This window comes from Zootermopsis nevadensis, unplaced genomic scaffold (genome assembly GCF_977971745.1).
Source record: "Zootermopsis nevadensis isolate Lab colony 2312 unplaced genomic scaffold, Znev_1.0 Znev_ptg000003l, whole genome shotgun sequence".
Taxonomy (NCBI): domain Eukaryota; kingdom Metazoa; phylum Arthropoda; class Insecta; order Blattodea; family Termopsidae; genus Zootermopsis; species Zootermopsis nevadensis.
Genome location: NW_028259135.1, coordinates 7643950 through 7654367, shown reverse-complemented (window position 1 = coordinate 7654367; position 10418 = coordinate 7643950). Strand labels below are relative to the sequence as shown.

Genomic DNA, 10418 nt, shown 5'->3' with positions numbered 1-10418 from the left:
CCAGTGGTGGTCTCTTGTGTTTGCACCAAACAACCTTCAGATTCCATACAAGACGGAATTTTTTGACTCTTTCAGCTACTGTCACATTTTAAGGAGGGGCTGAGCTCTGCGGATTCTGTTAGTTGTGGATGCTGTTTTGATTTATTATTGTTTTTTTACAGAATATAAATAATGGAGTCTCTTGCTTCATGTACTAATACAAAAAAATGTATGGGTAATTATGAAAGTTGACTGTGGTCATTTGGCTGATGATGAACTGTATTGTTGATGCTAGTAACATTTTGGTGGGACATATTGCCTTCCTCTTTTGGGTTTAAGTTGCTACAACATTTGTTAAATGTCCAGTACAAATTTTCTTAGTAAACTTATAAAGTAGCATTCATTGACCTGATATGCTTCAGCATCCATATCTTTGCTTTGATAAAGACGTGTTAAACTTGTAACATTCATGTTGTTCATATGTGGCTGTGCTGGCAAATCATTTAAATTCGGTAGAATAACAGAAATTTCATCTACTGAGCTACCTGCAGGCAGCTGGAGACCCTTTGGCTGATGGGTTTTCAGAAGATATTTCTTGAATTACTTAGCTGCCTCAGCCAGTAATTGTACTCTGCACACTGTTTATCTGTCTTTAAATTGGAAATATGCTCCAGTTTTTAGAGATAATTTTCCCCATCTTCCTCTAACCATTTCTGCCATTGCTGAAAAATTTTAATTCCTCCACGTCTTCCAGGTTATTTTTCCCTACATTCTGTTGTTTTGACACCATTTTTAACCAAGTACCATATGTGGGAGAAATAAAGTATGATGTTGATGGTGGCAACAATTTTTCTATAATATAATAGAATTTATTTACATTCTATACACCCTTCATAGGCCTAAGCCAAAGATGTAGAATACAAATACAATACAAAAGATTAAATACAAATTTACAGAAATATCTGATGTACTACAGTATAGTAATTACATAAAGGAATCATCACCATTATTAGTGGAGCTGGGAGCAGAACGGGGTATCGGATTTATTTCGTCTGCAATGCATTGCAATGTATCGAGACCGGGTGAAATACCATTAGCATGCAGCACAGGGTCATAGCGTAGGTCATGCCATCTTGTTACAGTTTCTGAAATAGTCACCCATGCTGGATTTTGCTCCTACATTTTAGAATCTTTTCTCAACTTCCAGTGAAGGTAAGACCTATTCATTATTCATATCCACTTTGTTCAATGATGCATGTTGCAAGGTGTTTTCTTGAAAGTCTTAAACACAATATTTTTATTTATTTTCATGATGTCATTTTTGGTGGGACAATCCTAACCTGAAAAAGTATACTCTGGGCAGAATGGGGAATGCCGTTTTGCCCCGAGTGAAAAAAAGGATCATCAAGACGAGTGCCTGTATTGTGGCGATGTCTGTTGAAGGGTGGATCCGGTGATCGTCTTGCTTGAAATGGGACCGTAACTAATGTGCAGGTGTTGATAGGAGGAGGATGAGGTGCACGTGTGCAGTCTTGTGTTAGGACTTAGTAGATTTCAAATGTGTAAAGTTTCGACATTTTATATTGTATACTTTATCATCTTTATATCCTACGTCATAATTATTAGATAATCGGTTGCTTCTTACCACGTTTTCAAACATATCAACCATACCCCGTCTTGCCCCAGGGGTAAGTTACATTTTTGTAAAAAATTCATATTTTTAAAAAAAACTAATAACTCATTATAAATTTCAAATAGACTATAAATCCACACAAGGTTCCTCCATGTGTTTGTCTTTGTTATTGTTCCTTCCACATGCTTCCAAATATTAAGTTCCCCATTCTGGCCTTTGGCTTCCCTATATGTATTTAAAATAACAGAATTAAAGTAAATTACTGTGTAGGAGTGTGATAAGAGATACTCTTTTAGTGCCAGTTTTACTTCTATGTCATAATTAAAACTTTTTATGGTGTGAGGAACATTATTAAATAATTTAATTCCAGTGAAGTAAACTTCTTTTTGGTATTTGCTGAGGTTAGCATTTGGCACATGAAGGTTATGTCTGCATCTTGTATATTATTTGTACATCGGAGTTTGTTTGTGGTATCGATCAGGGCAGGTCCCAGCTGAGTGCAGAACATGCAGTCAAGTGCACCACCCGATCGCTGCAGTTCGCTGTGCCGGCCGTGGAGTACAGGGAGAGCGCAGGCGCTGGAAAACTCTGCTCTGCATTTCATAACAGTGATAGAAACGTTAGCGGAAATTGTGATTAGTGAAGTGATCTTTGGGATATGAAGCATAACAGTTATCATAATCGGGTGCTTGTGCACAGGGAATGGAGCAGGAAAGCATAAAATGGAGAAACAAGTAAGTACTTTTAAAAATTTTATTTTCAACGTTATTATTCATACTTGTTTGTACAAACTGATCACACTAGAAACAATAAATTACTGCAGTGCTGAAGCTGAATTATGTACCCACCAAAGGGCGGAACTTGAAAAACCCGCAAAATTTGTTCCTTGCTAGAACAGCTCGCGTGGATGACGTGTTGTTTATCTTTGATGGTGGCATATATGCCCTCTGGTCTACTCTTACAGCTCTGAATTGATTTACGTCCAGTTCTGTTAAACTCACCTAATCTCTAATAACATTGTGCAGTAATGTTATTGCATTAACAATGCACAGCATTTTCTACATTTGTCTCAGTTGCCTTTCCAAAGAGACAAAATTGTAGATCTCTTCCTTTGAGCAATTAACATTTTCAGAAACACACTTTCCGATAGCTGACCACGACCTGGTGGATACCTGATGTTGAACGCGTCGTGGTCGCCTCTTGCTTTCTCCCACGCAGGGCACGTCAACCGATTCGTCCGCGCCGCTCATTTGTGATCGATTACGTAGGACACTGCTTTAATCAAAGATGTGAGGTTGCATTGTGCGTGTGTAAGAAGCCGTGTTTAGGGAGTCCGGCTCGTAGATCAAGCAGGAATTTTTATAGGCGTAGCCTTGCAGGAGCGATCAGCTGAGGAATCCCGCCGTCCCAACCTCAGCGTAGGCCGTTCACACGGCTTCTTCGCCTGTGAAGTGCCGTTTGCCCGCGTTGGCAGAAGTACGGACGCGGCTCCGGACAATGTCCTAGTGGTAGGTTCCAGCAACCTCCCCGAGATGGACGAGTCCAAATCGTTGGCTAACGTTGCCCGCGATAGTTCTGCACTTTCTTTTCGCCTTCCCCTGGCAGAGCCGGGTTGCAGCCCATCCGGCTGGTCGGTGAGCCATTTGCCGACCCTTTGTGGCAGCCTCGGATTGTTCCATCTTTCCGGCTAGAATGTGCCGCTTTACTTGTCGATGCCCCATTTTTGAGGGCTCTATGAAAGGAAAGTTGTGAAATGAGTGTTTTGGACCATGAGAAGCGGAAGTATAGTCTTTAGGGGCCTGTCGGTTGGGAGAGGAGGTGAGGAGTGTGTGGGGTAGCGGAGGTAGGATCGGTGTGGTGCGGGAGAACGGGTGATTCCAGACTTCGCTTAACCTTTAAATGTTGGTGTTTAGATATTTCGATTGCTTATTTGATTATGCGGGGACAGTGGTCACTGATAAGTGAATGCCGTGTCTGGTAGTTATAGGATGTTCAGCTGCTGCTGAAGAATCAGGGCCATGGCGTGATGCTCCCCTGCGATCTAGTGCCGAGGTAAAAAAAAGTGAAGTGTAGAACTGGAACCACCGATTATGGCCGCTGACCTTGTAGGGAGAGCCCAGTTTGCGGACCACTCAACGAAGGAAGGAAGGAAGGAGTTTCCGTCGGTCAGTGCAGCGGTGTAGAAGCCTGATATTGTTGTCTTCTGACTGAGCTGTGTTAACAACATGACACCTGTTCGCTGGAATCTCCTTTCTGGTCATTGACAACGCCTCGTATCACAACACTCTGACAGACAAACCACCGACATCTTACTCAAAGAAGGACGAATTGAAAGCATGGTTATTGGAAATAAACATCCCATTTTGTGACAACTTGTTGAAAGCTCAACTGTACGATTTAATCAAATTAAATTAGTCAAAGCACAAATATTACGTAATTAATCAGATTTTGGCAGACAAAGAACGGACTGTGCTGAGACTTCCGCCGTACCATCCCGATTTAAACCCCATTGAACTTATTTGGGCAGACGTAAAACAATGGGTTGCAAGCAAGAACACAACATTTAAAATTAAGGACGTTGAAAATCTGTGTCGCTAGAGAACCGAAGAAATTGGGCAAGAAGAATGGGATAATGTATGTCAGCATGTGGAGAAACTAGAACAAATTTAGTATCAGCAAGAAGGCATAATCGAAGACGCCATTGAACGGATTATTATTGAAGATATTGCAGTGAACAGCAGCAGCGGTAGTGATGAATCGAGTGATATGTCAGAAAGCGATGTTCTGTGAGGAGTGGAAGAATTGGAAGAGGACCGAAGAGTTGTGAACAAGATAAAATTATCTAATACTCTCTGCAGTGTTAATTGTCTAGTGACGTGTAGTGTAGTGAAATCGGCTACCCTGTGTTATATAACGTGGTGATATTTTATTTGGAGTGTACTGTACGCGGCCTGCTGCCATCCCTTACAGCAAACGTCTGGTCACTGACTCGCTCTAAGGTTCCAATTCACAAAGTTCAGCGGCCAAAAACGCTGGAACGCAATATACTCCACCATTGTGGGGATACGTCTTCATGGCGTGGTACTAAATAAATCAGTTACAACTCAACATTCGAAAACTTGAACAATTAATTCTCGTAACTCTAAGAGCAGAAAGTATTCGTTCTAAACACGTTTGCAATAAACACTATTTCAATAATGAAATATTTTCTCTTATGATAATGTAGTGCTGGAAACCCTATACTACACAGTCTCCACGAGAGTTCAGCTGGTGGAAACGCTCCTCTCATTAACCCTGTAATAAAACCACTGTCACTTGTCTTGACGTGAAAAATGTCGCTTTCTATCAGTCTTAGAATACTGAACCGAATCATGGGGCGGGAGCAATCCAACTTGTCACCAGACATGGTTTCAGCGACATTGTTTCAAGTCTGTTGACCGCAGGGGGTGGGACGACTGTGTGGGGTGACTCATCTTAGCTACGGCATGTGGTTTGGATCGATCGAGTGCAGCTGTACCGAGTTAGTGCATGTGTACCGAAGATCCTACGTCAGACGGTACAGCTGGGATGGTATGAGTAATCATTGGTACCACATGCTTCAAAGAGAAAAATCCCTCTAATCATGTTCCGGCTCGCTCCCACGCACGGACGTTGTACTTTTCAGTTCCTGGTGTATGACCCAGAAGACGGAAAGATGCAGGGAACTAAAATATTCTGTGAGAACCTCCAGGAATTAATTAATAGATGTAATAAAAGTGATCGCATAGAATTTCTGGAGATATAAATGCAAGAATAGAGAAATTACCAGTCCCAAGAGTCAGTAGAATTTTTGGAGAGGACTGTGTGAATAAAAATGGCAGGCAGTTGCGAAATTTTGCTTCCTTTAACGGCTTGAAAATTACCTTCTTCCAGATTTGGAGGACATTCTACAGGAATGTAAAAAGAGAGAAGAGGCAGTTCATAAGGGAATAAATACAGGACGAATATAATTGAACATGCTGCTATTTGTAAATGGCACGGTTTTAATATTTGATAAGGAAGAGAGACTGCAGTGAGGAATGTCTGAGTTAAATAAATTTAGCAAATTATATAATATGAAAATATTCAATTCTAAGGGTTTCTGACGACGGTAGTTTGCACTTAAAATTATTCATTGTCAGGACTTTTCCATCGTCTTTTTTTCAGTGTTAGAGACTAGCTGTATCTAAGGGACCCAGCAGTGTACCTCTCACCTGAAGAAGGAGACAGAAACAGCCTCCGAAACGTCGTGGGTTTTTAAAGAAAAGACAATGGAAAAATTCCTGACAATGAATAATTTTAAATGAAAATATCAAGTACGAAATCGAAGTAATGACATTCAACGGAATATTTCGAACCGGAACGAAAGTCAAATAAACAGTTTGCGGCGGTCGTAAGACAGACAGACAGACATATATCGGATTACGATCTCTGTGAAGCAGATTTATGTTTGCCATTCAGTTAGTCAACCGAGAACATACATACTCGCGAATTCAAAACTTCTTTGAAACTCACTACTTTAATTGCAACATTTTACCCCTAGAAGGTTGGACCAGCATTAATTTAATATACGCAAGAGCAGACGAAAGTGACATTGCGTCACAACTCAACCATAACCGCTTAGTTTGATCTCAGAATTTGAAAGCAGTCAATCAGGGTAAGAGAATTTCGATTTGAACTTGAATTAGTACACTAATCAGGAAACTCGCGGGGATAAAGAACCAATCACCTTACAAATTTCACATTTCTGTAACAGGCGAGAGGAATTGTTATAATTTTGGAAATAGTAACTTGGCTTGGCTTTCAAGCAGCAGTAGGTAGCAAGCATTCAACGGGGGTAGTCGCTGCTGTACTTCAAGGACACGATATTTATCTAAATTATATTAAGTCAGAAAACCTCTCAGTTCAGTGTCATTAACTTGCAACACTTTTACCACAGGTTTCGGAAGTAAAGCATAAATTCTATTAAATATCATTTAGGTAATCTGATAAGTACTGTGTATATGTCACGGACGCATCTGTGTCCAAAGGTCGGTGATAAAGCGATTGGGGATACGTTAATCACGTATGTTTCATTTCAATTACATTTATCTCAAATTTAATAAATCCAAACTGATAACCCGGTTGCCCGTGACGTGATTCGTGACTTCCCTCAACAATTTGAGTTCTGTTCGATGCCAATCCCGCTGAAGAGACTCATCGCTTGACATAACCTAACTTTCCTTTTTAAAACTCAGCTACAGTCCAGGCATAAATACAACGCGAGGCTTGAATGAAGAAAGGACCGGTTGCAAATAACGTCCATACGAAGTGAGCTCAAGGCAAGTTACACTTTTTGATAGAGTTTTTTTAGAACATTCCAAAATTAAAATCAAACTAATTATTGCAGAGTAGTATACAGTACTCTGAAATCGAAGTTTTTATCAAGTGGTTAACGTCTAAGTAGCTGATTAAAATTGTCCACGAAGGACTAATCGTTCAAAGATCAATTTGCCAGGTGTTAAACCCAGACCAGATTTTAATCTTAATCCATCCATAAAGAAGTAGATACTCGATTGATCGAGATAAGCGTTGAAGAACTCTCGATCTAGCATCTGTTTCGTCACGTCATTATCTCAGGTTCAATACGCCTTCTTTTGTAATGAGTAAGTAGAAAAGCATTTGAAAGGGACAGTATTTGACTGACTTAACAGAGTTCCATTCTCATTTAATTTGTTGCTGAAATATGGTATGAAAATAAAAATAATTGAAGGATGTCTTCCTGACTTCAGACTTCATTTTCATACTGCATATACGGAAGGATCTGTAAGTAGAAGTATTATAATATTATTTTTTGTATTCATTTTCTTTCCTTCTGGAATTTATAGTTGTTTATGTCCTGATATAAGCTTTCCATATTTCGCATCCGATACTTTTTCCGTGTTATGCCCACTAGGGATACAAGTATGTACGTAAGCCATTCTAGCTTTTGCAATCCAGGTGATAATTGAAGAAGACGTTTTTGAAATGTGGCATCAACCAGAAGCAATCTCGCGACAGCGCTTAATGTGACTTTAAACTGTAAAGCAAACGTAATAATAATAAGAATAACGAAGGGACATTGGGATAAACAATAAGTTTTGAAGCTAATCAAGTCACAGGCATTATTATGTTTAAGTAAGAGGATGTAACGTTCTTAACCATGGAACTGATTGTAAATATTGATATTAGTTTAATGATTACAAATTTTAATATTTTGTTAAAATATATAACGCGTATTTATTATATGTAGATCTATACATAATACACGTAAATGTTAAGTGAACAGTAACGTGAATATATAAGGCACTGAAGATGGCTCAATACAGCAGAAGGACGCCTATTGTTAAGGTCGGAACTTAGAAGGCAAACGACCACGTCTAAGTCACAGGCGTTTCTAGAAAGATATTGTATAATGGAATGTAAAATATAGGGTGTTAGAATGTGGGCCTGGATTAATATGGCTCTGAATAGGATCCAGATTTCTGAACAGGCTAATGAATCTTTAGATCCCTTATAACTCACGGAATTTCTTTGCTATAGTCGGCGCAGTAGTTTTTGGCCGGTGGAATTTTCAAGGGAACGCTAGGAGCGAGTCTCTTATGCGGTAGTATAATGCTGACTGCACCGAGGAGCTTATCGGACTGAATGCCCAAACAAAAGAAATACACTGACCGTGCCACCTCAGGTACACAGAGTAGGCCCGTCCGCCAGCTCCGCTAGCTTGTCCACCGGCCAAAAACTAATGCGCCGACTATACCTGCGAGTCTATAGATTTCTCAAGAACGACTGCGCTCCATGAAGATGGTTAATTACTGATTAAATTCGTGACAGTGTTAAATGTAGCCAATATTACAAGACAGAGTCAGTGATTTATAATCAGAGACCAGACAGAGTTAGTGACTTTTATTCAAGAAGAGATAAGAGCTCAGAGTCAGTGACTTATAATCAGGAGGAGACAAAATATCTGATAAGGTCTAGAACCTAACCTAACAAACATTGTTTTGACCTCAAAGAAGGGAGGAGAGTGACGGCAGTGGCCGACTTTTGTATCGTTAACATCGACACATTACAGGGCACGACGATGGCCTACGACTTTGTAAGAGAAGAATAGCATGAAACATGATTTGAAGCTTTCGCGGCGTCGTAACTCAATAAAATCTTCTCAGGTGATCAGCCACGTCAAATGGTTAAAAGACAAAACCGACGTTTCAGGGACCATCTCTGTCCTCATCATCAGCCCGAGAAGATTTTATTGAACAGCATTAAAAGTTTAGTGATCATCGTACTGGAAGTAAAATTGCTTGAGTATCGAATCATAACCCGTTTTCAATATCGATTATTCTCATTTTACGTTCCTTGTTTTTCGGATAATACTTTCAAGTATCTGACGAATACTTCTTTCCTGTTCCTTCATGTTTTACCATCCAAAATGGTTCTCTCATTTTACTAGATTCTCAGTATGTTATGTATTTAATACGTCTTCAAATAACCAGTGACATTCTAAAATAGAGAATCCCTGCGCACATTTCCTTTCATTAGCTCATTCCATGGTGCTGTGAATTATTTAGAATTTAATCGTTAATACAGATGGTGATATCTGAGATACAGACCTGCTTAAATTGTATCATCGTGTCTGAGGAGTAGTCTGTTCGCATGAGGGTTTCAGTACTCCAGATGTATTCTTTGTGATTTTATGTAATTCAATCGCCTTGCCGTTTATTTATCGTTGTAGCAAATATGTGACGGGGTTCTGAAGCCTTTTATGATTTCTTCCTGTGATTATCGCGGATCTCTTGTAAGATGTCTCTCTGAAGTAATTTGGAATCCTTTTTTTTTACTTTGATTGCAGTATAGTATCGCAGTTCACATGTACGTGATAAAGAGAGGAACCAGCTTCCTTAAAACGTGTTGCACGTAATAAGTTTTGTACAAAACTTTTTTCTGATCAATATGCGTGAGAGACTGCTTTAGTTCAGTTTTCATGATGTCGTCAAAACATGAGAATGTTTCTGCGTCTGTAGATGATTACGTCAACGAAAAATGAGAACAGGATTATTTGGTGCATCATGTCAGCACTGTGAATTTATCTCACATTGTGCATTATGTTGCTAAAGAACGCCAATCAGGGTGGAAGAGTGGCTTCAGATTGTGTGGGACACCTCCTTTGCATACAGTTCTTATTTTTACGTCATTAAACAGCGCATGCCTCCACGGCAATGTTCCGAACGAAACTAAACTTGAAGGAGACCGTTCCACCAATTGAACTGTTACAAAATGCATGGATTATACTTCATGTAACTGATAAAAACACTTTGACTTTGCTCAACTAGACGAAGCAAATTACACACTAGCTGTAATTCTTGTAGTTTCTGACTAGAATATCAAAATGGTGCATGCTTGTCATCCAGAAGGTCTAATCACTTTGAATTTGCCCGGATTTCATGAAACTTGGTATGAACATCATGTCATCACAACCTTTTCATTTTAATTTCCTGACATCAAGAAAAGAAAAGTGGCCTTCACGTAGGTTGGTAATCCATCATATCAATAGTATATTCGGCAAGAAGATGAAATTACCAAATCAGAGGAAAGAATTTCCAGGGACAATCAGAAATTGTTGAAGTCAGTATTCATGAAAGCAATACGGCAGGTCTGGAGCCAGTAAAGCCAATCAGCACGTGAGACCCACAGACTACGCTAAGACTCTTTGTACCACGGGCCATGAAGTAAAACAGCTATTCTGAACTTCGCGGTCGAGTGGTTAGCA

General features: G+C 39.7%; 1 protein-coding gene across 3 annotated transcripts in view; it reads left to right on the top strand.

Moving 5' to 3' along the window:
• Positions 1 to 1115: 1115 nt before the first annotated feature.
• LOC147874941 (ATP-binding cassette sub-family G member 4-like) overlaps positions 1116 to 10418 on the top strand; it is a 41068-nt gene continuing 31765 nt past the window's right edge. Inside the window, exons 1-2 of one of the 3 annotated variants that reach the window (XM_087341508.1) lie at positions 1116 to 1191; positions 2094 to 2346. In XM_087341508.1, the coding sequence (XP_087197634.1) occupies positions 2315 to 2346 (32 nt within the window). In that variant the 5' untranslated portion in view covers positions 1116 to 1191; positions 2094 to 2314. Of the gene's footprint in view, positions 1192 to 1938; positions 2347 to 7360; positions 7436 to 10418 lie in introns of those variants that run through there. The other 2 variants (XM_087341511.1, XM_087341522.1) reach the window with 2 other exon arrangements.